Below are 27317 nucleotides of genomic sequence, written 5' to 3'. Positions count from 1 at the left end.
TTCTTCGCCGTTTGGTGACCGCCGCCGTGAAGTCTGGGAAGAAGGATATCACCGAGTTTTGTATGCGTATCGGCGGAGCCACTCTTGCTGTTTGTAAGATGGCGTCCCTATCACGGAAGTTGAAAAGGCGGGCCAATATTGGTCTGGGGGCGCCCCCGGTTTGGGTCGGCCCCCCGGCACCCTGTGCGCTCTTTCCACGGAGAAAAAGGCAGAGAGCCCTTTGGGTTGGAGTCTGGTTTTAATCATGTCTTCAATGTACAGGTCCATAGCAGGACCTCCTTCACTCTCGGGAACACCCGTGATTCTTACATTGTTGCGGCGTGAGTGCCCTTCTTGGTCGTCCATCTTCGCCGCCAATATTCTATTTTCAGTTTCCAGGTTGTTGACCTTCTGGATTAGCATGGCTGAATCTTTAGACAGGGATTTTGTCGCCTGTTCTACCTCAGTGACCCTGGCGGTCATTTTTGGGAAATCGGCTCTCAAGAGTGAAACATCAGTAGAAATGGAACCCACCGTCGACTATTCCTTGTTAAGAGCCTCCATAATATCATCCAGCGTCACTTTACTCGTTCCGTCTCCAGCGGGGGCTGTGTCTGTGACAGCAGTGCGACTCGACTGCGCAGGAACATCTTTAGCGTATGCAAATTTATCCAGTTTCAACTGCGAGTTCGTGCGTTGCCCCTTACCCCCCATCGCGGACCAGCCACTTGCGCGTCCAACGGTAATCCCCGCCACCTGCCGCAGGCTTTCCTCGCCTGCGCGACCTGTCGGTTTTCCCGCTGTGACAAAGTGCGAGTGCAATGGGGTAAATACCTGGACGTAGCCAACCAAGTGGCGCGCCTACATACACAGTGAGTCCCCAGGAGGCCGACTCGTGCCCGATTTAGTGTCTAGGTGCTCCTCACGTACTTCAAGCAGTCAATATAGTGCTCAACTTGCTGCAATTTAAGGGGTTGTTGCCCCCTGCTGCAGCGCTGGAAATCATGAGGTAGGGTGATCCCATAAGTCGCGCGTCGTCAGCTGGCCGCAGTAGGGGCTTATTCTCTTGGTGCAGCTCTGTTTGCACTGGGAGACGTGTTGCTAATGCTTATTTTGTTTTCTCTTTTTTTAATTTTATTTAATTACTTTTATTTTTGGTGCTTTATTTCCAATCACAATGCAGGCCTCACACCTGCTCCCAGGCCGTGATCACCGCCGCCGAGTGAGCCTCCCCACAATTGTTGGGCGCCAGTGGGGGCAGGATCGGCCCTCTTAGGTAACTGCTCTCCCTTGGTGCTCCGTTCCCCCGAGCCGGGCCGACTCTGCCTCCACCGGCGCCCCTCCCGGTCCACCCGAAGCACTCACCAGCAGGGAGATCCAGTGAGCGCCGAGCAGCGTCCGGATCAAGGGCGCCGCTCCCGCTCTGTCTTGAATGTTCTCCGGGGGTGGAGGCGCCTCTCCGCTGCATTGTCCGCCTGTCCGCGAGTCTCCTCTCGGGGTACACTCTAGGCAAGTCCCCGGCCCCCCGCAGACCTCCAGGCCGCTCCGCGCGGTTCGCTCAGCCTCAGGCGCCGACCGGCGTCTGCAATCAGAGAAAGGGGCGATCGTAGGCCCGTCACTTCTAGAGTTGGTGTCCGCCTCCGGGCAGGATATTTTATCGGATGAAGTGCCGGATAATCGGGGGATATCTACTTTTGCGTCGGAGCTCCTCTAGTCGGTGGCCATTCGAGTCGGCTGCAGGCTACACACCCCCATTTTTCCATTATTAACAAATGAAATCAATACAAAGCTTGAAGATCTGCCATTCTCAGTCCCCTCTTTATAAAAAACATTTCCTTCAAGTTTCTACTCCGTAAGCATCAACTCCTCTCTGAGTGGGCCCTACTGACTATCTCCATTATGCCTCAAGTCTCTCTAAGGGATCCAGCATATTGTTACATTTCCTTGTCAACCTCGGCCTTTTATATATTGTTTCTTTCACCAGCACTCACTGGTCCTTATTATTTATTTATTTATTCATAATTTTATGTAGCGCTGAATCCCCCCGAGGGGTATCTCTGCGCTCGCAACAGTAGATTGTCTCGACACTAGAAAAGATACGTTTTCATCAGCTTTCTGAATTGAAGAAGGGGCATTTCCGTACGGAGATATTGGGGAAGACTGTTCCAAAACATGGGAGCCAGATAAGAGAAAGCCCTGCCACCAGTACGAGCTTTATTTATTCTAGGAACAGAAAGAAGTTTTTTTGATCCTGACCTAAGTGAGGATATAGGAGTATATGCTTTCAATTTCCTAGCAAGGTACAAAGGGCTACACACATTTAGAGCCTTGAAAATCATGCAACCATTTTTAAATTGCACTCTTTTTTTGATTGCCTTTGCTGCATGAATTGCATTGGTTGCCAATGAGGGAGTCCTGGCAGGTGAATCAGTTACCAAACGGGCAGCCGTATTTTGGATAACCTGCAATTTATCCACTGATGCTGCATGAGCAGAGAGAAGAAGAGCATTACAATAGTCAATCTTGCTCATGAGCAGCGCCTGAATTAAAGTCTTCCTGGTGGAAAGAGGAAGCATCGGAAAAACTCTTCTAAGTAAACTTAAAATATGATAACAGGACCCAGCAATAGTATTAACATGGGTCTGAAGAGTAAGTTTCTTGTCAAGCTTAATGCCCAGATTTCTAACTACCTCTTTAGGAGCAGGGGCTCTACCCAACTCCTCCGGCCACCAACTGGGTGACCAACAGATGTCAGCACCTCCAAACAGCAAAATCTCAGATTTCTCAGAGTTTAACTGGAGATAGTTGGTTTTCATCCAGGAGGCAATTGCCAGCATGCCCTGAGAAAAGATGGTTTGTATGTCTGTTCGCGTTTTGTCGAAGGTGAGGAGGAGTTGGGTATCGTCTGCATAAGAGATAGGATTAAACCCCAAATCAGTTTAGCCAGGGTTGTCACATAGATGTTAAACAAAGTTGGGCTCAGACATGAGCCCTGGGGGACACCCCTGGTAACCTGTGAGGGAGCAGAAGAAAAAGAACCCAATGACACTGCCTGAGTACGGTTGGACAAAAAATCTGATAACCAACTCAGTGCAGATCCGTTAATACCAAGCTCTTGTAGTCTGTGCAAAAGAACTTGGTGAGAGATGGTATCGAATGCTGCTGAGAGGTCAAGCAGCACCAAAAGTGCCGCTTGACCTTGGTCCAGAGCCATTCTAATATTGTCAGTTACCTCCACTAAGGCAGTCTCTGTGCTATGTTTAGCGCGAAAGCCTGACTGAGAAGCATCAAGAGCACTAGAATACTCGAGGAAAGCAGATAAGTGCTTATTGATGTGTTTCTCAGTGATCTTACTCTGTAGTGGAAGCAACGAAATCGGGCGATAATTAGACAGTTCCTCAGAAGAGATGTTTGAGTTTTTACGAATGGGGATAATTTGGGCGTGTTTCCACCTTTGTGGAAGACTAGCAGATTTCAAAGAGGTATTAATTATGGAACAAAGTGGGGACGCCAGCTGAGCTGCAAATCTAGAAGAGATTTTAGCTGGAATAATATCCAGAGGGGATCCAGATCTGGTACATTCCAAAAGTGTTTGCACTTCAGGAATGGTGATAGCAGGGAATGTAGTCAAATAAGGTCCTACACTTGTGGGATGGAATGTGGTTACAGCAGGGATGGGGACCAAAGTATTGGGGAGGGTGATATTTTGGTAAATCTTTTAAATTTTTTGTATAAAAAAAGGAGGAGATATTATCGCATAATGACTGAGAGGAAATGTCCCTGGTTTGGCAAGATTTGGGGTTCGTAAAATCGCGTACAATTTGAAAGAGCATTCTGGAGTTGTTACCTGCATTCTCCAAAGTCTCTGCAATGTGTGTTTTACGGGCCAGTTTAACATTATTATGATAGATAACCACAGCTGCTTTATACGTGGTTTTGGCTTGCTCATTGTGTGTCATAGTGTCCTTATTATTTGCCCATTGTTTTATTTATGATGGAGTAGGCCCACCCGCAAAGGCGCACAATGTGTTTCCCGCCATCATTAGAGCCAGACTACAGCACAGCAGAGTGCATTTGGGTCTTTTTTGGTCGTCCCCCATACCTAGTATCGCCAACGTAGGAGTAAGGCCTATATTTTTCCCAGTAACCGCTGTCCTCTTTGGGCTCACCTGTACCCAGAAGAGTTGAATCATCGGGCAATCGCACAGCATATTAATCTGTGTTTTCAATTGGACCCGCCCCCTCAGGCACGTATGGTCAACGGCCTTTCTCATTACAAACAACCTAGCCCTGGTATATTGCGCTCCATGGAGTATTTTGAATTGCAGTAGATGGAATCCCACCAGAATGGCCACTTCCCTCGGGTGTCTACACACGCTGCGCCCCCCCCCCCCCCCCCCAATCTGTATCCTTCAACAACCCTAAATCCTGCTCCCATCTTTCTCCAAGAGTTGATTGGCAAGGGGGTGAGGGGTCCTAGCAGTGAATGCGAAGTCTCATATATTTGTGAGATGGCATACTTATAAAACGTGGTTGTCAGCACCCAGTATTCCAGAGGCATTTGCTCTGCCACTTTTTGTTGCTGATCTCTGTGTTTTATTAGAGCATGCCTCACTTATAAGTGCGGGAGTATTGCTCCTGGAGTTGGACAAAAAGAGTCATAGCCCACACCTCCCATACATCCCCCACTTAGGATATTCCCAGGAGGTCCCATTGTTTACCTTCTTCAAGCTTCCTCAACTCGACCAAGATATCAGAGTACCACCTGAGACTAGCTGCGACATTGGGCTTTAACGGACATTTGGCTGACGCAACATGCAGCTATTAGGGACTATTTTTTTTACTCCCCCCCCCCCCCCCCCCCCCCCCCTATACATCACTTGCATGCATGACTCAATGCCTTTCTGTGCTCCCACAGACTCAGTCTTTCTATAACGAGCACAGGGTATTTGGGGCGTACATTTTCTGATCATAGTCGTTTATTTCTAGATTTTAAACCTATAGGAGAGTGTCCGAGTATACTCTTGTGGAGGCTCAACCCAATAACCCTGGAAGACACGTGCTTCCGGGAAACCTTGGGGGATGCAGTAGACGGATATTTTGATATTAACACTAACTCTGCATCTACGGGTTGGTGGAGTGGGGAGGCGTTCAAGGTGGTGGTGCGGGGACTTTGATTGGGGCCATCAATAGGAATACAGCGCGAAGCACACAGGGAACTTGGGGAACTTGGAGTGTGGCTGCACAACCTTGATAATGCCCAAGGCACAGAGTCGGCTGACCCGGAGGACCTTAGGGAGGCATGTGAGCTCTGCAACGCTACACTTGAAAGGCTCCGATGCCATGATTATAGGGGCTATCTCTCTAAAGTGCATGAAGAAGATGGGCACCCAGCTAGATTGTTGGCATGGCTTGTTGAGCCAGAGTCCCGAGGGTCCCAGATTACACATGTTAAAATGGGACCTGGGGAGTCTATATATGCGCCGGGTCCCATTAATGCCTGGTTTTGAGACTATTGTAAAGACTTGTATGACTCGCTGGCACCCATGCTGTCGGAGACCTAGACGACCTTCTTAGTTTTGTTGCAGCTGTGAGAATCAGACCAGTCAGCACTGGAGGCATTGGAAGGACTGGTGTGAGCTCAGTAGGTACGCATGGCCATCAAGAGCATGGCCACGGGTAAAACCCTGGGCCCGGATGGCCTCCCTGCGGAGTTCCATTTAGTATATGCCTCAAAACTAGTTCTTCGATTAGAGACCTTATACGCGGAGACCCTAAGTTTGGGGAAAGTACCGGAGTCTACATGGGATGCAGTGGTGATTCCCCTTCACAAATTGTGCACTCAGGGCGCGCGCACCACAGATTTCCACCCCCTCTTTATGATTAATAAGGATTTTAAGCTCCGTAGCAAAATATTGGCCTTCATCTACTTTCACACATCTGCCCGTATTCATGATGACCAAAATGGGTTCATCCCCGCAAGGAATACATCATTCAGTATCCGGAGACTATACTCTGTATTATACCACCCAACAATGCAGTCCTTTCTGTAAGCAGCCCTGTTGTTGGTAAACCTAGAAAAGGCTTTCGACTTGGTTAGGTCAGACTTTTTGTTTGAGGTCATGAAGAAGATGGGGCCGGGTGACGGTTGGATAACATGGGTAAAACTCCTATATGAGACCCCAACTCCGCGACTTCAAACTGGCAGAACGGTTTCTTCGCAATATGAGATCTTTTGTGGTACCCGACAGGAATGCCCCCTCTCCCCACTCTTATTTGTTTTGGCTATTGAGCCCCTTGCAGAATTGTTTATACAATGGGGAGGAGTATGGGACTGATTCTCGGGGGAGGGGAACATATCTCCCTATACGCTGACCACCTTCTACTTTACCTAAAATATGCCACTGCAGGCTCCTCTTCAGTACTTGGTCTCCTGCTAGAATTTGAACGACTCATCGGTTCAATAGGACCAAAACCGATTAGTTCCCTGTGTCACCAAGTGCCCCTTGTCCACAGTATCCTCCTGCGGATCTCAATTGGGCTCAGTCCACATTCCGCTACCTGAGTGATACATATATTCCATTCTCTGGTGGACCTACGTGACAGTAATCATGTGAAAACACTACGATACCTCAGATCGTGCATCCCTTTTTGTTGCACTTTACAACTGCCGATCATGGCCCGAATATCCCTGTCTCAAATGGTCATGTTACCAAGCCTACTGTACTTTTTTGTTAACCTTCTGTTGACGGTGCCTGTGAGTTGGTTCCGCTAAGTCGACACTCTGTTGCAGGAGTTGATACGTCTACAGGTTTCCCCGTACTTCAGGGTCCTGCTGTACTCTTTGGAGATATTTATCCATTGCTGCAATTCAGGAGTTTTGAATATTGAGAGTGGAACAGAGGGCGTTCAGTTCAAAGAATATGCAACTGCATTAATGTTGCGGGTCGGTTGTTGACATTAATAATAAACTTTGAATACTTGACGTTACATTGGAAAGGAAAATAGGAGAATACCTTATTTGGAGATACATACCGGGAACAATTTACAAGCCCTGAGGAAGTCATAAGGTTTATACCCATTAACGACGAAACACGTTGGCTTAAGGGAGTGGAAGACCCTGTTATATTAAAGAAGAAACAAAGCTCAAACTAATGCTTTCTTGTTCCTTCACACTACTGTATTGAATTTTGTTATGAGATGCGTGTACTTCAGAAATCGTTAATTGATATGGGACAAGGGTTGCCAGAGGGTATCATTAGTGACCCTACAGCGCACTGTGGGGGAGGGAGGCCTGGGAGAGCCAAATTTCGAGCTGTATTTCTTAGCCTTTTAGATACAATAGATTATGCAATGGCTGAGGCAGGAGGAGATGGGATTGGTGGGGTCCTCTGCTCACGTGGGAGCACTGTTTGCTAAATTGCTTAATCCAGCAATTGAGATCCCACACCCAACTCTTTTGCTGACGACGGCATTGCAGTGTTGGAAGCATTGTGTGGCCAGGACTTTGGGTACCACCCCACCCCATGTACGCGCAGGAGCTACCCTTAGTGGGCCTTCTGCATGGTGACCTATTAACATTCTTTACAACTGAACAATTAGCAGCTTGGACATATGCAGGGCTGGTGACGATCGGTGACTGTTACCAACAAGATGCACTTATTCCTTTTGAGGAGCTGGTTTCCGGCCGGTCATTTCCTCATTTATGAAGCCTGATTCGTACTTTCAGAGAACTCTGGGATGGCAGCCGGGAGGAACCCAGGACACGTGGTATTGCACCTCCTGATTTCTTTTGTCATGGCGAGATATTTGGTGAAGTAGTTTTACAGTTCGCTGTTGGAGATGTCTTGAAACCTCTGTTGAAGTTGCGCCAGAGATGGGAGGCAATCCTAGACTGGGAACTCCCAGACTCAGACTGAAATAAGATCTAAGCTTACCCCAAGAAGGTCTTGAGGAGCACAAGATTAAAGTACACACAGTTTAATTACCTACATATGAACCCCCACAGAATTCAGGTAGTATATGGCGGTTACCCACGCAGTTGCCTGAGATGCCACTGTGCAGATGCAGACTTAATTCATATGAATTGGGAATGGACGGAGCTGCGTCCCTTCTGGTATGAGGCATTGGATGTCCTAGAGAACACACTGTGGCAGGCTCTTGACACCACTGCTGAGGTCTGTCTGCGGGGGCTATTTTCACGAATGTCCAAATGGAAAGTGGGAACTAGATTCATTGACTTGGCCCTGGCATTAGCCAAAAGACGGATAGCAATGACCTGGAAGCCCAGCAGTGGACCAGTGGTAGGGACCTGGATGAGAGACGTAGCTCAATGGGGCTGGAGCACAGGGACAGGTTCTGTTTCGGGAGGAGTCCCGGGGGTTAAAACTGCACCCCATAGCGAAAATGTGGATGGAGGTACTTGGGAACACCCGGAGAGGGGGCAAGCCATTGGCAATCGGGATGGTCATCAGGTAGAAGAGGGGACACTAATACAAACATAGCGCTTGGCAACTGGGCCACTTATACGCGGCTGTTGTGAGAGTGAGACAGACCACATTTAAGAAGTCGACTATCGCCTAGCACTGAAACCAGTTGCCGAGACTCTACCCTTTGCGGGACCTAATGTGCCTCTGCTATTATTCAGGGTCCGCTATCGGACACAGGAGATGAGACCAGGTCATGTGGGTTCCCTACGCACATTTCCCTCATACTGGCTACCTCTAGGCTATCATATACTTGTGCACCTTGCATTCTTTTTTCAAAGTTTACATTGTTGGGAATGACCCTTTAGGCTCCCCCTCAGATATGCTTAACTTGTGAGGCTAGTTTCCCTCAATGTAGCGGACACGCAGCAGCCAGAAGATACAACACTAATGTGCACACCCTAGATACCCTATCTAGCAAGATGGGCTTAAAGCCCCCGCTTTAGAATGATCCAACTCAAAGTATTGCACCACACATATTACACGCGCACCCGCCTGTACTCATGGGGTAAGACCACGGACGCAAGGTGTTCCAGGGGATGTCAGGGGGAGGGAACCTTTCTGCACATCTTATGGGAATGTCCTGAGATAGCACACTATTGGCACGGGGTCGTAGAGGTCATGTCCAGGGTGGTGGGTGTGACAGTCCCCCTAGACGCAAAGTGGCTACTATTGATGATTACAACTTACGCCGACTGGTCCAGACACCAGGGCCTGTGGCTGACTCTTGCGGCAGGAGTGGCTAAAAGGAACATTGCCAGAAAGTGGGGGGAGTCTCTACCTCTGGCGCTGGAGGAGTGGAAGCAGGACCTCTACTGGTGCCAACGCGCAGAATAAACGGTATAAAAAAGTAGGGGGGTCGCTAAGAAATGGGGGATAATCTGGGCGCCTTGGCGGAAATATAGAGGGTGGATTTGAGATCCTGACTCATGTGGAGGTTGTCTTCCGCCTATTCTTCAGTGCATTGTATCACTTCTGCAAAATGGTGTCTGCCTGTCGTGTAACTCTGACTATGTATACTGTGTCTGCAATTTTCCTGAGCTTTGTTAATAGAAAGATTTAAAAAAAAAAAAAATTGGGCAATGTTATTATATTGTATAGGAAGGCCCTGGCCAACAGATTTCAGGTAGATTTATTGAAGTGCTTTCAGCCCACAATGTAAAACCAAAGCTGCCTTTAAAACAAATGTTATAAAATAGGTAACAGATAAATGTTTGCAAAATACATTAAAGCATAATTTGTGACATATTATACATAAAATAGCATTTATTTTAAAACGTATCATATTTAACACCCTGAAATCTTTTAACATGTCTTCATAAAAATATACAAATATTCCTATAACCCGCTGGTCTACTAAGCAGCCTGGAGTTTTGTGTGAATGTCCCTTCCTAAAAGGCTTTTACATTCAAATGGGAAAACTGATAACTATTTCCTCACCAACCTCAGGATGGCATTTAAGGTAGCTTCTGATTTGCCTATAGATGTTTGTATATGGGATTTCCACTTTAGCAACCTATGATTGTTACACCTAAATACTTAAAAGAAGCAACTTCTTCTAGTCTTACTTGATTTATGAAGAACAAATGCCTCTTATACGCTTTGTCCTGAAATTCATTATCTTGGTTTGCCCTGTGTTTATTGCTTAATTATTTACCTTCCAATAGTTACATGGCTAGAAGTTGTGCTCGCAGACCTTTGTGGGGATTTGCTATCAGGATGTAATCATCGCCCTAAAGACACATACTATCTAACTAGAGCACCTTACAATGGTATGCATGGGCAAAGCTGAGTACAATTAGAAAAGGATAATGTTCAAAATCACAGTCTTATGCATTGTGGCAGAATGTTCATATTGCAGTGTCCTAATAGATAGTAAGTACTAACAACAAGGAAATTAAAGTAAGAACAAACCCTCCCTACCGCCCCTTTCCGCGAATCTCACCTAGAGTCAGTCATAAGCAGAACAGCAACTGTGGAAAAATTGAAACCTTCTAAACGAAGGGTACATTGCTGGGCAAGAGAGGGATTGGACCATGCTCCTCAGCGGGAGGGAGAAACGAAGAAACTGAGAATATCTGAAAGAAAGGGAGTACTCAGGGGAGAGGAGAGGGTGTTTGTCATCCAGACATGAGTCACAGTGGTAGCGACACTGGGGGTTGGCATCTCTCTTTAAGCTGAGGTAAAAAGTCACAAAGGATCAGGTCCTAATGGTCCACAAGGGGTAATTTTCTTTGTCCAAAATACTCCTCAGAACGTAGTGCGGTGTCCTCTGCCTGTGCCATTTGAACACATCAGTGCTCCAACGCAAGGCGGAGGGTAATGGTGGATTTCCATAGCATTGCTATCGCTCTCTTGGCCAACAACAGCCGGAGGTCTGTGAAGCGAGTACTGGCTTTGGCAGTCGTAGAATGTGTGTGCAGACCCAACAGGCATTGTTGGTTGGTGGTTAATCAATCCTTACACGTGGCTTCCGATATGTCAGAGAGTACGGCATCCCAGTAAGGACGTAAGGGCCCCCAGGTCCAGAGCATGTGTACAGGGTCTGCAGAGTCGGCTCTACACATAGGGCACTCATCTGGAATCTTAGGGTATATACGGTGAAGTCTTAGGGGAGTCAAATAGGCTGTATGCAATAGAATTGTAAGTATCAAAATTGGGGGTTACAACCGATTTTGCTGGGGTATTCCAGCACTCTAAGGCTGTCTGAGTCATGTAAAGGTTGTCCTAAAAAGTCCTCCCATCCAGACCGCAGCCGAGACAGTGCCTCCAAGGGATTGCGAGTACAGGCGTGGTATATCCATTTGACCAGGTGCCGACCATGTCCTAGTGAATGAACCGCATGGAGCAACAGGTGTTGTGATGGCTCCGGGCCATGAACACCCAACATTTCTGTATTGTCGTTCGGAGAGCCCTGTATGTCAGGAATTCCACTTCAGGTAAATCATAGAGTTTGTGGAGCTCCTGTAACAACAAACGCATTTCCTCTCCAAACATGTCCCCATGCGTTGTGACACCAACCTCTTTCCAGACCTCCAGGCATTGACCGGTTAGAGTATCCCCTCCAAGGGGAACCCCCATAGTGGTATCAGCGGGTATAGGGTCGAGTGGCGTTGGCTCCCGGAATACCCCTACGCACGCACTCACGGGCCGTGCGGAGGAGTAGAGTGTAGGGGCCTCTCCGGCAACCCAGAAGGAACAATAGTAGCAAAAAACCGCCACAGACTTCAGTTCACTCTATACTAGGTTTCTTTTTAAGGTAGCCCACCAACCACTGGGCCACCCATTAGAGCTGGGCAGCCAGGTTGTAATGTGTGAAATTCGGGGCACCCATGCCTCCTCCAGAGGGGCGCAACTGGAGCATACGCAATCCAACCCTTTTCTGACCTGGGCCCCAGAGCAGGTCCACTAGCAGGGAGTCTAGACAATGGAGAGTGCCTCCAGAGATTGACACTAGTATGTTGGTGAAATCATATAACAATTGGGGTAGCGTTACCATTTTGGAGAGGGCTACGAAACCCCACAGAGATGGGGAGGGTAGACCAAAAAGAGACCGAGGAACGCAGAGAACTCCGTGTCCTACCAAGGTTTCCCTCTAGGAGATCAGTGGCCAAGTGATACATCTGAATTCCCAAATATTTAAAGGTGCACGGGTCCCATGAAAGATGATCGATGACGATGAAGACCAGTTGCGCAGTTGGGTGCTCCGCCAGGGGAAAGAGGAGAGAGTTGGAATAATTAATCTTGAGGATCTTAAAACCATTTGAGGAAATGTCTTCAATGGCTTTCTGGACTTCATGATACATGTTGTTAATATAGAGGGAGAACAGGAGTGGAGCCAAAATGCAGCCTTGCTTAGCCCCTCTGCTGATAGATAATGTATCAGTTATGTACCCTCTGATTAAGCTTGACCTAGGCGGAGATTCTGGTATGGAGCAATTGCATTTGTGACAGGAGCCCAGGATCAATGCCCAAAATGCTCAGTTTTTCCCAAATAACTTTCCCAGAAACCAGATCAAAAGCTGATGAGAAATCTATAAAGGCTATGTACAGTGGCATTTTTGTTGATGTGATAAATTGATGATTTATATGCATAGAAGTGAAAACCTGACATATCATGGATAGACATTCTCAGAAGTCGACATCTGCGGGTGTAAGGATGTTTTTGTCATTGAACCACTTGCCCATGGTCTTCAAAATCAATTTGGAAAAGATTTTATAGTCCATATCAATTAGACTTATTGATCTATAGGATTTTGGCTTGTCTTTGTAACCTTTTTTGTATAGTGGCACAATACTTTTTAACCAGGACTCTCAACAGCTGTGTGTTTTTGCTACTACCTTCAAAAGTGTTGCAAATATCTCTGCCCACAAGTCTGTCGGTAAGAAACACCTCTGAGAGAATCATATTGGGGCCCGATGCATTTCCTTTATGAAGTCATTGTATGGGTTCCTTATCTTTCGAGAGAAGCACCTCTAGTAGGTTAATGTTTTGTGCTCTGGTCATGACTGCATCATTAGTAAACAATGTCAATATATATCGTGTTTGCGATCATCTGTGGTGTTAAAGATGATATTGAAATGTGTTACCCAGGCTGCTTCTGTGATGTTTGAATCTAAGAAGTATTACCTAACTCTAAGCCTTTCCCTGATCGTCTGACAGCTTGCGTGTCCTTCCCCAGGGTGAATTTTTCTAACTCCTGTCATTTTCTATTTGCTTGGTCGATTGCCTTCTCCTTTATGAGAGCTTTATATCTTGATCTTTCAGTTCTTATTGCCTATCTGGAGGACTCACTCCGGAGCGCTATCTGTAGTTCTGATTTGAGTGCTTTACATTCTTTGTCGAACTAGCCCTCTTTGGCCAGCAGAAGAATACAGACAGAATGTTGGTAATTGGAAGTGATTCCCCAATTTTTTTTTAGATACGGTAAAATTTGTGGTCCCTCATCATAAAGAGCCACAAATACTGGAGTCCCTCTAGTGTCTACATCATTGGAAACTCCCTATTGTCAGGCTTTTCCCACAGGCTAACTGGAAACAACACTGATTTATTCCAATTAATTTGTATGCCAAAGTATCTCCTAAAATGTTAAGAATATCCAGCATCAGTGGAATTGAACGTTCCGGATCTATACAGCAGTAGATCATGCAAATAAAGAAAGATCCTGCCCTCCCATTCCTTGTTCCCATCATATGCCCGATTTCTAGGAATCCTGTCTTAACCAGCATGCCAGCGGCTCAGCTGCAAAGGTGAAAAGCAGGGGTCACAATAGGCAATCCTTTCTCGCCCCTCTACCTACTGCAACCTCCTCAGGTATTTACAGTTAACCTGAACTCTCGCTACTTCCCAAGCTATTTAATCGCTTCCACCAGTTCCTATACTTCTATGGGTCCCTGAAGAAGTACTCTGTCCCCTGCTCCCTATACCGACATCGGGATGTCTTCCATAAATCGTCGTGGGTCATCCTTTGACACCTGATTGTGTGATTGAGTGTAGGTTATTAAGTAAGTCTTTAAAGTGATTTTATACATTGACTCAAGACCCAGCTATTGAATGCGCCCTGTTTCTCTTTGTACAAATTGATTTCCATCTCGCTCACCTCCTAAATTCTTGTCTTTTTAGGTCAAGCCTAGGCGCAGTGCATGCGCTGTCTCTCTAGACATGCTGTCTTCACTCTATGGACTTACAGCACACCCATTGACTTTTTATTCCTCACTTCCGTTGTCCTTCAGAAAGTCTTCCTCGTAATTGGTCGCTGCTTCTTTTAATGCACTTCAACAGCAATCCCAGGTTCTTAAAACGTATTTCCACTACCTGAAAGGAGTAAACCTTTTTGAAAATGCAACGTGAACAAGTACAACAGGACGCAAACACATTGCCACCATGTGTTCCTTGCTCTCCATCGGGCGGGCAGGCATTCTTTTGGCAAAGCAGTACTTTTGTTTATTGCATTTAAAGTTGCTCTTTAAAGAAGATGTCCTACATGGCATATACCGGTATCAAGCCGGAAAATTCACTGTATTCCTTCACCCCCAGGCACTCGCGCTTCCCTCAGGTCCCCCTCACAAGATGGCCGCCTCCTGGTGTTGATACGCATGGCTGCAGGGAATCAAAAGACGTTGAAGGAACCCGGGGCTGGAACCCGCACCGAGGGTTCAACTCTGCATGAGAGAAACTGGTTTTAGTTTTAATGCAAAGAGCGTAAAATCCAATGGTTATGAAGGAAAAGAACAGACAATAACAGCAAAATAATCTTTCACAAAACGGAAACGTTGGTGGTCTTTTTTTTTTTTTTTTTTTTTGCTGTAACTTCCCACCGGGACTCGGAGGCAGCTTCTAAACACTGTGGTGACCACCTTATTCAAACTAAAGGTAAACCAATGACATCAAAAACCGTGAAACTGTGACCCATTAGACTGCCGGTGTTTGAACCCAGAAAGAAAGGAGATATAATAAAATGTACTCTTTAAAAGGTTTAATGAAGAATTTGAAGTTTGGGTGTTTTTCATGCCGAAGGTGAAATACAATCGATCTATGAAGGGCACTGTGGCAGTAATAAAATGCGGGCTACCAACACTTACGAAAATCACTTAACAAAAACATGTGCGCCATCGGCAAACAAGAGCCGAGCAGGAAGAATTTTTATTTGCGACTAACTGACTTATTGTATACGTACCCTACCATAACAATTACAGCCTCGTGCAGCGTTTGGTGTGATGAAAAAAAAACTATTAAACATTGATCACGCTAGCCATCTTAAAAATTGATTAAGCCGCTCGCATTTTTTCTTTACAGACATCATTTTAGCAGGAGCTAGACAAGGTACCCCTCAGCCAATTCGGCTCGCCAAACAGAGTCCTCAGCCGAGTGTCCTGCGAGTAGGGATCCCGGCAGGACACTCGGATGAGGACTTTGTTTGGTGAGCCGAATTGGCTGAGGGGTACCTTGTGGCTACTGAGGGTCATAGTTTGTCTCCTATTCAGATGTAGAAGGCGTAGTAATTAATCACGTCGCTGGCGTCTGCTTCAAAACACAGCCAGTATCCCATCTTCTTACATACGAGTGTGTCAGATTTTCATATTTCACAAAGTGACTAGTTCAAATATTTGGTCCTGATGAATGCCTGAGAACTTCATTGGAGTCTGTGAAAGGCAGAAACATGTTTACCTCTGAGGAGGTATATTTGTTTTGAACCTCCCTGTCCTCTGCTCGTTTAATCCTATCCAAAGACACTACAGAATAAAATTGCTTGTGTCCTTGAGATAGTTATAACTTTCACATACAATTTCACTGCACTCTGTCCCTCGCTCCCGAACATTCACTTTGTGGTGTTCCTTTGTCTTAAAACACCTCAGCTCCTCCCCACCCACTACACCTGGTGGGGAGTTGTTGCCCACATCAGGGAACTTGCGGGCCCCAATGTGTGGATGGAGCCCAATGATGAAGCATGTCACCCTTGGGTTAGTGAGGGTTCTCGTCCATTAAAAGGAAAATGTTTTCACATATTCACCACTCCATTTTCAAATTTTAGTAGAACTTATCTTTAGTGAGTCATTAGTTTTGAAGAGGGAGAGATAAGTTTCTTTTATACTCCCTTGGATCCTAGGTGTGATATTATTGTTGGGGATTTGAAAGGCCTTCTCTCCCCTAGGGCCTCACGATACAGTGCAGCAGAGCTGGTTGTACTTCTTACAAAGCCAAACGCTCAAGGAAATTTCCCACCCAAGTGAAATGCAGGGGACTTCCAGGCAATAAGGTGCTCTGGCCAGTTTTTCGATAAAAACAACACCACCAACAAAAGATGAAGAACAGTCCAGTCCTTCTCCTGCTCCAGGCAGGACACTTTAAGATCCAGCAAGGATCTTTCCTCAAATCTTTTATGTACCTGATATTTCAAAAAGGAGGCCAGCACACACAAGCCCTTGGAGATTCTTCACAAGCAGGATACCACACAAGGGCAAAAAGAGTCGGTCCTGCAGGCCAACCCACCCCTCACTTAGAAAAGGCAGTGCTCCTCACCCAGTCCATCTGCTCCTTATCTTGGCAGGGTCATCTTGTTCCTTGAAGTAATCTAAACTCCTGGGGTTTTAGGTGCAATACTTATACCCCATTTTGTCATTATTCTCTTTGCTGTAAGGGTCTCTGAACCCAGTCCAAACCAGTCCTGTCCTCCCTGGTGCAGCATGACCACAGGGTGCAAGTACAGCATTATGAAAAAGGAGACACAGCCTATTCAGATGCAAGCTAAACCACTCTAAATGCAAAACAGGTCTATTGAGCCCAGCGATGAGTCACCCAGGTAAGGCAGGGCACACCTCAACCCCCCAGTGACTGTCTAGATTGAATGCACATCCCCAGCTCCTGTCACTCAAACACCAGTGGGTGGCACAAGCAGTGTTGCAATCCCAGTAGTAACATTTGATTAACAGGCCCTGGCACACACCGTGCACTTTACTAGGGACTTACGAGGAAATCAAATATGCCAATCATGGATAACCAATCATATCACAATTTATACAGAGAGCATATGCACTTTAGCACTGATCAGCAGTGGTAAAGTACCCAGACTCCTATAGCCAACAAAAACAGGGTCAGAAAACTAGGAGGCAAAAAGCAAAACGTTTGGGGATGACCCTGCGGTAAGGGCCAATTCCAACACAGTATCTGTATGTGTTCTTTCTGCCTGTGGGTTTGTACCGGGGCAAGCATGTCTGTGTCTACCAACGTATGCTAATGGCCATCTGTGGTTCGCTCTGAGTAGTGCTTGTCTGTGTGTGGGTGTGTGTGTGCACATGTGTGTGTTTATGCATGCGTTCAGTGTATTTATTTGTTGTATAGCTCTCCAATCCCTGGCAGCACAGCACCCAGGATAATGTGCTGCATAGCTAAACACTTATAAGGTCCCAAAGGCCAAGCCTATTGGCTATGCTAATTCTTGTTTTACAGTGCTGTACAATAGCAACATCCCTCTAGCAACTGATTTATAGGTCTTTCACACTAACACACTTGATCTCACCAATCTAAAAGTGCTGCTCTGTTGATTCAGTCAGGTGCTGTCTCGTCCTTCAGTCAGTAAGCTCCCAGGGATCTAATCTCCATTCTGATGGATTCTTGAGCATGGGCATTTAAAACCTTGTGCTTATCGAGGAGTGATCCAAAATCCCCTTGCCAAATAATGGGTGGATTGGAAGTGACACCAGTGAGTCTGGGGCACCAGAATAAAAATCCAATCTAGACATCATGTCAATAGAGTTAGTTGCGTAAGAGTTTTGCCTCGTCCAGAAATCTACCAAGCCCAGAGCCTCTGTAAAATGAAGCAGGTGCTCGTCATCCCTTCATGCTTGCTATAATTGTGTCCAATCATCATTCATAGTTCGATTGAAATCCCCCTGAGTGACCATGAATGTGTCCAGTGCCCTAGTGATCTATTCCACCAAATCCCCCATTATCATTTGTAAACCTGGTGGGGAATACCATGTGCTACTGTTACCTTACAACCCTTCAATTCTCCATATATTGCTCCGCAACAGCCTCTCTGGTCTATCCAAGTCTTGGAGACGATCAGTGGAAGCCACCTCCAGGCCACAATTCCCAACCCTCAGGATTCCGTGGAAGCACCGGAGTGAAGAAACACCTTGTACCTTGCCCTCTCCAAACAACCACAGTAGTCACCCACCAGGTGGGTCTGCTGTAAGAGTACAATATTGGGATCCTGCCTTGCCAAGAACTTGGACACCACACCCTTCTTTGGTCTGTTACCCAGCCCATTCACGTTGCAAGAGAGGAAAGTGAGACCCAGTCTGTGTCCTTCATGCCGCCCACTCATATTGCTTCTTCCACTTGGTTAGGTGGGACCATGCACGTCTCCTCCCCTTCCTTTGAATCTTATGTGCCTTGCATTGTCGGTGTCCTCCAACTCCCACCCTCGCGAACATTAACACCTCTCCCTCAACCTGCTGCCTCATGCTACAATTGTAAAACTGCCTACCATCCAAGCGCTTGAGGAGTCTAACTGCCCCCTCCCGTTGGAAACTCATTAACCTGTTTGTGTGAATTACAACTCTGCAGATTTAGTCTCTGTTGTCGCTGTGATATATTGTGCTGAACCTTTCAAGAGTGTCTTTCAGTGCCACTGCTTGCCTCAGACATCGACCAACATAGTCATTCATGTGTCCTGCATCTTCTGCCCTGTCCCTGTCTTTGTTTCTTAGTGTGTTCTCAGCTGATACTGCCCATATCGATCCTGATTTGTTTCTCCAAATAATCTCTGTTTAGTAACCAATAGTGTTTGTGTGTTTTTTTACTCAACCACCTGCCAGTTGTCCAGCCAGTCACATGCCTCATCTGGAGTTGTAAAAATAAAAACTACTTTTCTTCTGCCACAATACACAGTTTTTTTCGGAAAATCATTGCATACTGCAGCTCTCCTTTGAAGTTCCATTGTTATACAACAAACTTATTTAAACAGGGGGTCCTAGGGAGAAATTATTTAGAGACCAAACGGAATTTTATCACCATTACTAACACATGAAAAACCGTGGGTCTATAGAACTGAGCACTAACAGAACCAGAATAGTCCTTCTTAATTAGAAGAATCCTCTTAAAGAGGACGGAATCTCATCACCCACCGAGGTGGCATGCCTCATCATCTGGGAACTCCTCTTGGTTGCAATCCCTAGTGCTACCAAGGGCTGCGACCTTCTCAACAGAGGAAGGGAGCTCGCGGATATTTTTTTTGAGGTCGTTTTAGATGGAATCCACTATGATCCCCAGGGGGTGGAGCATGAGAGAGTTTAATGGTGATGGTTGCAGTGCTTGTGAGAAAAAATATGTGATTTAAAATTGGCTACCAGGACACAAACAATTTTAATAAGCGCTGTCCAGGTGTCAAATATAAAAAATATAATTGAGACTACTATGAAACAATTCCTTCATTGGCTAAACAATAACTGTGAGGGGCTCAATTTCACGCTGTCTCACAGCAAGACCACGATTCCATTCCTTGACCTCAACATCCAACATAAAGAAGGTACACTAATCACAAGTCTGTTCAGGAAACCCACTGAATGGAACACATTCCTGAGATACGACAGCAACCACCCACTTGCTCTCAGAGACTCACTACCATACTCGCAGTTCCTACGCATTAGAAGGAACTGTACACCGAAAGAGGATTACTTCTGTGAAGCCAAAGTCCTAAGTAAAAAGTTGACAGCAAGAGGTTACCCCCACAGATTAGTTCGCAACTCCCAGAGAAGAGCCTGGTATTGCCCAAGGGATTGCCTCCTAGAACCCAAAACTAAACACTCACAGAACCGCATAGTATGTGTTAAAACCTTCTCCCCAGTTTCACATGCCATATGTAAAAGCATTCTTAGACATTGGGAGGTCATCAATGCAGGCGTATTGAAACTGGAACACCCATTGTTTGCATTTAAAAAGAACAAAAACATAAAGGACCATTTGGTCAGAGCAGCCTTACCAACTTCAACACGCACATGTACACCCAGTGACCATTGGGACTTGGCCCCACTCACTGGCCATGTCAAGCGTGAGACCTATTGCATGCAAATTTACTATTAAATGCAAGGAATTTGTCTTTGGCAAAATCAAAATTGGATTGAAAGATTTTCGAACTGCAACACTTGCAATGTTATATATGCAATTCTATGTCCCTGCAATAAAATCTATATTGGCCAAAGCACACAAAAAGCACGAATAAGGATCTGCCAACATCGCAGCCGATTACGTTGCAGAACACAAAATGCCCCACTTGTGGAACATTTTCTGGCATCAGGCCATACAGAGGACGACATCTGTTGGACCATCATCAGCGTGATCAAGCCACCACCAAGAGGCGCGGATCTCTCACAGCTTCTCAACAAGAAGGAACTCAAGTGGATTTTACGAACTGGCAGCATACACACTGGCCTCAATTGTCTTGAGGATTGGACTACTTTAATTTATCCTCCCACTGTGCCGTTCTGTCACCTCTCTCTGATAACTCCAAACTCTCTGTACAATATCAGTAATTGTTCTGTAAACCCCCTGGTGGTTAATTATTTTGCCTCTATCTTTCTTACATCTCTTTCCGACTCTTTTATGTCGTGTCTCGCAGAAATCTAAGCGTAATTATCACTTTCTTAACATTCACGCTATACTAGTTCCTTCTCTCATTCACCACTACAAAATGTCTGCCTCCTTTACGTAACCTTGTTTGTCCTTTATTTTGTTGATCCTGTCACATGACCTCATCATGCAGTTAGCTCCCTGCCCATTTAAACTGCTTCCTCACCGGCAACTCGTTCCTTCATATCCCCGAACCCGACAGGGAAGACATGCTGTAACAGAGGTTGTTCACAGGTAAGCGCACCCTGCACCCAATTCCCCTTGCCTCACCTCCTTACAACCTAAATACTAAATCTCCACAAACTTTTGTTTAGATTGGCCTTGAACCGATTACTTGTCACTAGAGACTGCGGACGCGGCTCACAGGTTACTGGCTTGCCGTCCCTGATATACAGCTACCCACTGCAATAGGTAAGACTCATTGCGCCTGCAATTGGTCCCACCTTGATCTCACCCTTCTTAATTGGCCACTCTCCTTCATTTAGGCCTCTCTGATTTCGAGACCGCTCCGCGGCGCGAACATTTAAAACGCCTCCTTTAAGCTGTTACAGCCTTTATTAGATAAGCTCCTTTCCTCCTTTGGCGCCCCTCCAATCTCTACGATCTTCTCTTAGATCCACATCACTTGTCAATTTTCATGTAGGTCAACTCTGACCCAGCATCCAACTGCACAGACCGCGGCCGCATCTGTCTGCATCCTTTACTCTCCTTGTACTTGGCCTGTACTTCTACTCGGTCTTCCCCTGAAACAAACCTCCTCCAAGTCACTCAGACCTGGATCTAGGTATTACTTTAACTATCTTTCGCTCGCTGCCCTCCAGCACTCTACCCACTGGCACTGTTTTCACACGCACTTCACCAGTGCATGCGTCTGCCACTTTTAAAATTATTCCTTGTTTCTCTTAAGCAATCCCACGCCCGTTTTGCTTTCAACACCAGCGCTTTACTGGCACTCCGCTATATTTGCGGGTTTTTCCACTACTCACGAAGCTCTCTACCGTATTGCGCGTTCTATCACCGCACGCACACGACTATGATTTTTAGCAAACATTTTTCGTTATTGCGTAATTCTTTTACTCTTGCTTAGCAATTTTATATGTTCCGCTCACTTCTCCGGTATCATTGTACTCCCGTGCGATCCACTTATGTTGGTCTGACCTACACTGCCACCAGCACCCAAGTTGTTTTCAAATTGTTTTCCGCCCGAGCTAACTTTCATATGTCTCTTTTTATTTTTTCATCCTTTATTCCCTCCTATGGTTTTATTTATTACAGGCAAAATGTATACAGGCATACCATTGTTAATGTCCTGATGATGATCCCCTATCTTTTGTAAGGATCGAAACGCCGTCGACTTGTTGTACGCCATATACACCTCTTTATTTAATACTTATTATGTGTAATGGTGTCTCCACTATAATTTGTTTGTCCTACCAAAATGTGTCTCATACAAACTATTTACTTAGCCTGAGCCTTTTTGCTTCATGTTGTACGTCCTTCCCACTAAGTTAGGCTTGTGTCCCATTTTATTTGTTTCTTGCTGAATTATATGTACATTTAAGCAACTATATATTAAAAATACCTGTCTGGTTGAACAGCTGTAGAATATAGTACTGATAGGGTCCATATTTATTGTTTGCTCTCATTAATCCTTGTCTAGGGACCACTGTCTTTCGAAATAATTGATTACCCAAGGTCACTCACCAACTTTATTTGGGTTCCCTTGTTATTCATAACATGGGAATATAACGGATAGCAATGAACATGGAGAGGCATCAATAGACCGGCTGCTTGAAGATGCCATATTTCTATAGACCTAAGTCTGAATTTAGTAAGCCGCTGATACTTCAGTCCTATATCAGAAATCATATTGCAAATTTGTCATGAAGGGGCTAAATATAAGACATGGATGTCTGAGCGAGGTGATGCTCATTGAAGAATGTAATGAAAGTGAATTGTGTATGTTGGGAAGCTTAAAGAGGTACTGTTGACTTCTCTTTGAAAACTGTTTTTCTTGCATTGATCCCCAGTCATCAGTTTCATGGCCCACCTAGACGTTTTGTTGATTTCTGGTCTAGTTTTAAAAGTTGAAATGATTTTAGGGAAGTCCGAAATGAAACTGTGTCTTTTCATTAGAATCTTTATCATAAAAATCGATAAGCAGTCATTAATCCAAATGGGGTTGCTTCTTCCCTTTAAATATGTTGTTTAACTCGCCTTGGGATATGTCTGTTAGATCAACATAGTAAAAACTCCCTTGTATAACTGATCTTGTTCCACTGTTCCCTCTGCTGCTACAAAATTATATATCAATAAGCATAAGCAATGTAACGTTTATGCATATTAGCTGATATTGTACCCTTGTTAATAAAGATTACGCAAATATATATTTAGTGACACACTGTTGTTGTTTTTGTATTTCCTTCTAGGGCCTCTCGCCCCATTCTGGCAAACCATCTCAGCATTTAGTGCAAACTCCAGCTTGGCTGCGCCGTCTTTGCGGGCAACTTCTCTCTGAAAGGCTGATGAAACCAAATGGGGTTCAGGCTGTGGTACGAGGAATCTTGGAAGGAATAGGAGGTAATTTTTCTGGTGGTTATTTGGTAGGAAGGACAGGGTAGGGAACATTTTTCAAGAGTATTAAACCTTTAGGAAACTTTGAGACTTTCTGTGCCAGTTCTGCAGTTGGAGTGTTGTCTCAATATTTCTTCGCAATAAATGATTCCTATGAACATAAATTAGTGTTCTCTATCATGCTTGTTGAGTACAGCCATGTCTATCAGATTGTGCTCTAGATTGGTACCAAACTGTATTTTATTTATTGATGATCTTCAAGGAATGGTATGGATGATCACTACTAACTTGATCTATAAAGAAAATGGTGGAGGCGATGAGCAGGGTACCACTTCCACTTCTGTTCTCAGTTTTGTTAATTCACACATGGATGAAATTAGCGTCTCCACTCCCAGAGCTGTCATCTCAGCATTATTAGTGAACATCAGAATTCCCTCATTTAAACTCATCATGGCCACAGGCGCAAGTATTTCCATTGTAAAAACTATGCATACTCGCTCAGAGCATCCTCCCTTTTACTTCTGCACCCAAAGACATCATATGCGGCGTACCACAAGGGTCATCCCTCAGCCCCATCCTGTCCAAAATCTCCTTGACCCTTTTCACAGATGTTGCCAGATCCCACGGACCCAACATAATCTCCTACGCAGATGACACTAAACTGATCCTCTCGCTCACCGAGAACCCCTCCAACGCCAAAACCAACTTCCGCGATGCCATCACCAACGTAGCCAAATGGATGAGACAGTTGCCTCCAACTCAACTTCAACAAAACTGAAGAACTGATCTTCAGGAAGAACACTTCCGTATGGGACCACAGCTTGTGGCCTGCAGAAGTCGGACCTACAGTTACAATGACCGACCATGCACGATACCTCGACAGCCAATTGACCATGAAACTGTAAGTCAACTCAGTCGCCTCCTCCTGCTTCCACACACCTTGCATGCTCCGCAGAATCTTCAGATCGATCCCACCCAACACCAGAAAGACTGTCACTCAGGTCCTCGTCACCAGCTGCCTCTAAGCCGGCATCTCCACTAAGCTTCTCAGAAAACTCCAGACCATACAGAACACTGCAGCAAGACTCATCTTGTACCTCCCCAAATGAACCCACATCACCCCCACCTCAGACAACGCCCCTGGCTCTCCTCCCAGAAGAGATGGCAGTTCAAGATTCTGACGCATGCCTACAAAGTCCCCCAATACTTAGGACCTGCCTACATCAACCATCAACTCAACTTCCACCAACCCTCTAGACACCTGCGCTCCTTTTCACTTGCCCCTCTCTCACACACCCCAAATCACTTGCAGCGGTGGCCGCTCCTTCTCCTACATCGCTACCAAGACCTGCAACAACCTTCCCCTCCATCTCCGTACAGGCCCCTCGCTGGCAGACTTCAGAAAGAGACTCAAGACCTGGCTCTTTGACAGACACACAGCGCCCAGATACCCCTTGGGGTTACAGTGTTGCATTTTACAAATGCTGTTTGATTGATTGATTGATCCTGCATATGATTACTAGCACTAGCATTCTTCAACTGATAATGAAGTGTAACAGTTCTCCACATGATTACCTATGATTCCAGCTACTTGAACAGTTTCATGCCTGTGATTCCTAAATCTTTCTGATATCCTAGCCCGTATATAATTACCAGCACTTCCCGCTTTTGGGAACCAGTTCTGCACATGATTACCAGACCTCTCAACTCTTCCAACTGTTGGAAAGTTTCATGTATGCAATTATTAGCGCTTGCCAATATCCTAACCTGGATGCCATTAGCTGCATTTCAAAAATCTTGCTTGAAATTGGGAACCTGTCTATCATATGCTTACTAGTCCTCCCAACTCTTCTCTTTCAACCACTGGTAACTTCACTTGTATATAATTATTAGCACTTGCATGCTTAAAACTATTCCACATGAGTATCATTGCTCCCAGACTTCAGGGCTACAAGAATCCTATACATCATATGATTCCCAACATTTCTTGAGACCCAAGCCGGGATGTGAGAATCAAATCTTCAGAATGTCCCATCTTTTAGGAAGTAATTTTGCATGTGATTACCAGAGTTACCATCATATCCAGCTATTGGAAGATTTGTTGTATATGATCTTAAAGCCTCTTGGATGCCAGACTCAAACTAGTGGGAACTTTTACTGCATATGATTCGCAACTTTTCTGAAAACTGGAAGCTCAACTCTACCTATGATTATCAGTGTCCCTAACGCTTCCAAGTTCTTGTTTTCATATCTGATCCTAAATGTGCAAGTCAGTGTTTCCGTCACTTCTACTTACTGAAACCCCATTCTATGTCTGATTACCAGAACTACAGCATTACGGACATTTCCTGTACACATTTACCATTCTCAAGATCACCAGTTTTTGTAATGCTTGACCTATGGGTTTCTGTTTGTATTAAAGGCAAATGACTTTTGGATGACTTTGTAATTTCATTCACGCAGTTTTACCATAGGGAGAATAAGATACCAATGCTAGAAAACCACCTTAATAGGTATGTCATTTATTCTTGGTGCCTTCCTTCATCTTACTTTGCATAGGTGAGTGTGGCACCTCAGTTACATATCCCTTCACTGCTTCCTCATACAGCATGCTTCCAATAACACCGGCCTCCCACCAGTCTTCCTTCACTCCACCTAGTTCACAGCGTTCCTCTGCCTGCTCAGTTTTTTTTTTTAAACATATTTTATTGGTTTTCAAGGTCTCGTAATACAGATATCATCATGGTACTTCAGTTGCAGCAACCTTATTCCTTACATATCTCACAGTGGTTTATACATAATACAATCCCGTTGCTACATAGATACATTGTGTTGTACCCTGGGATAAGTGTCCCAAAAAACAGAGTCCTGTCGGGGTACCAACCCCTATTGTTGATAATATCTTCATCATATTTATACATTTAAACAATCCCCAACTCCCCCCCACCCGCTCCTCCCCCGTCTCACTTGTATGTCTGATTCGATTCGATTTCTTAATCTTTATTCAAATTTTTTAAATCCATAAAAGCAATCACATATTTACAATCCCAAAAAGTAATTATAATTCTAAATAATATTTAAACAACACACATTGCGGGGTTACATATTATTTGGCAGTAATATTATTTCAAGGGTTTTCCATTGTTATGCGTACATAGGTTATGACTCTCAAAAAAGTACTAACACGGAAAATCAATTCTTCAGTTTGCAGGGTGAGCAGCATCGCATAAGACTGCTCCAGGGAAAGTGGTCTTTGTTTCTTAAAATATGGGAGTAAAAACCATTTAATATATTTAAGATAAAATTTACAACAAAAGAAGAAATGTAAATCATTTTGTAAACTCACTCCATCACACGGGCATGACATATTTTCAGATTTCGATGAAAAATAACCTAATGGAAAAGATAATAAAAATCTGACAGTACCTGCCCTTAGACGGAACAGTTGTAATCTTTCTCGATTTGTCATTGGTAGCATAAGATACAAAGGAATTGGTTGTCTATACAGGTCTTTGTTCGCATAAACCTGGACAGTTGATTTAGTTAATTCCACATCCAGTCTCGCTTTACTATAAAGTGCATACAGTGCAAACTTAGTTTCATTTTTATCTGTGGGCTCAATCTTAGTAGGATCAATAAATAAGTGGCCTTTACCCACACTGCATAATTTCTTAAAAACACCAGCAAGCCACGGAATTCTCATCACTTTCTCAAAATTTAAACAATCTCTTATAATTTCATGAGTTAAAGAGGCCGCTGTATTCCTCCAAATTGCCAGCCAAAACAAGGCCGGTCTTGTTGCTATAAAATCTGATATGTAATGCAAATTTAATTCACAGTGACAAATATACTCCGATGTAGCAATAGGGGCTCCAAGGAATTTCCTACAAAAACGATTTTCCTCGGTTTGGATACTAGATGTCTTGGCCAGACCCCATATCTCAGCCCCATATGTTGCTACCGGTACACACTGCAATTTAAAAAAATTTAAAATTGCTTTAGTAGCTCCTATTTTCTTAGGCCGTGGGAGACTGAGAATAGAATTAATGGCTTTTGAGAACTTGCTCGTGGCGTGGGCCAAATGTCCACTCCACGAGCCGTTCGCAGCAAAAACCATTCCTAAATAAGGAAAAGTATTTGTAGAATAT

At 44.9% G+C, this 27317-nt stretch overlaps 1 protein-coding gene across 2 annotated transcripts in view; it reads left to right on the top strand.

Annotated features, from left to right (window-relative positions):
• The window catches only part of TANGO6 (transport and golgi organization 6 homolog), a 753370-nt gene that overhangs the window by 113061 nt on the left and 612992 nt on the right, over window positions 1-27317 (top strand). For both annotated transcript variants that reach the window (XM_085637713.1, XM_085637712.1), the window contains exon 4: window positions 23025-23175. In XM_085637713.1, the coding sequence (XP_085493839.1) occupies window positions 23025-23175 (151 nt within the window). The remainder of the gene's footprint in view (window positions 1-23024; window positions 23176-27317) is intronic.

Source organism: Triturus cristatus, chromosome 12 (genome assembly GCF_964204655.1).
Source record: "Triturus cristatus chromosome 12, aTriCri1.1, whole genome shotgun sequence".
Classification (NCBI taxonomy): domain Eukaryota; kingdom Metazoa; phylum Chordata; class Amphibia; order Caudata; family Salamandridae; genus Triturus; species Triturus cristatus.
Note: the sequence above shows the minus strand (reverse complement) of the source record. Positions and strands in the feature narration are given on the sequence as shown.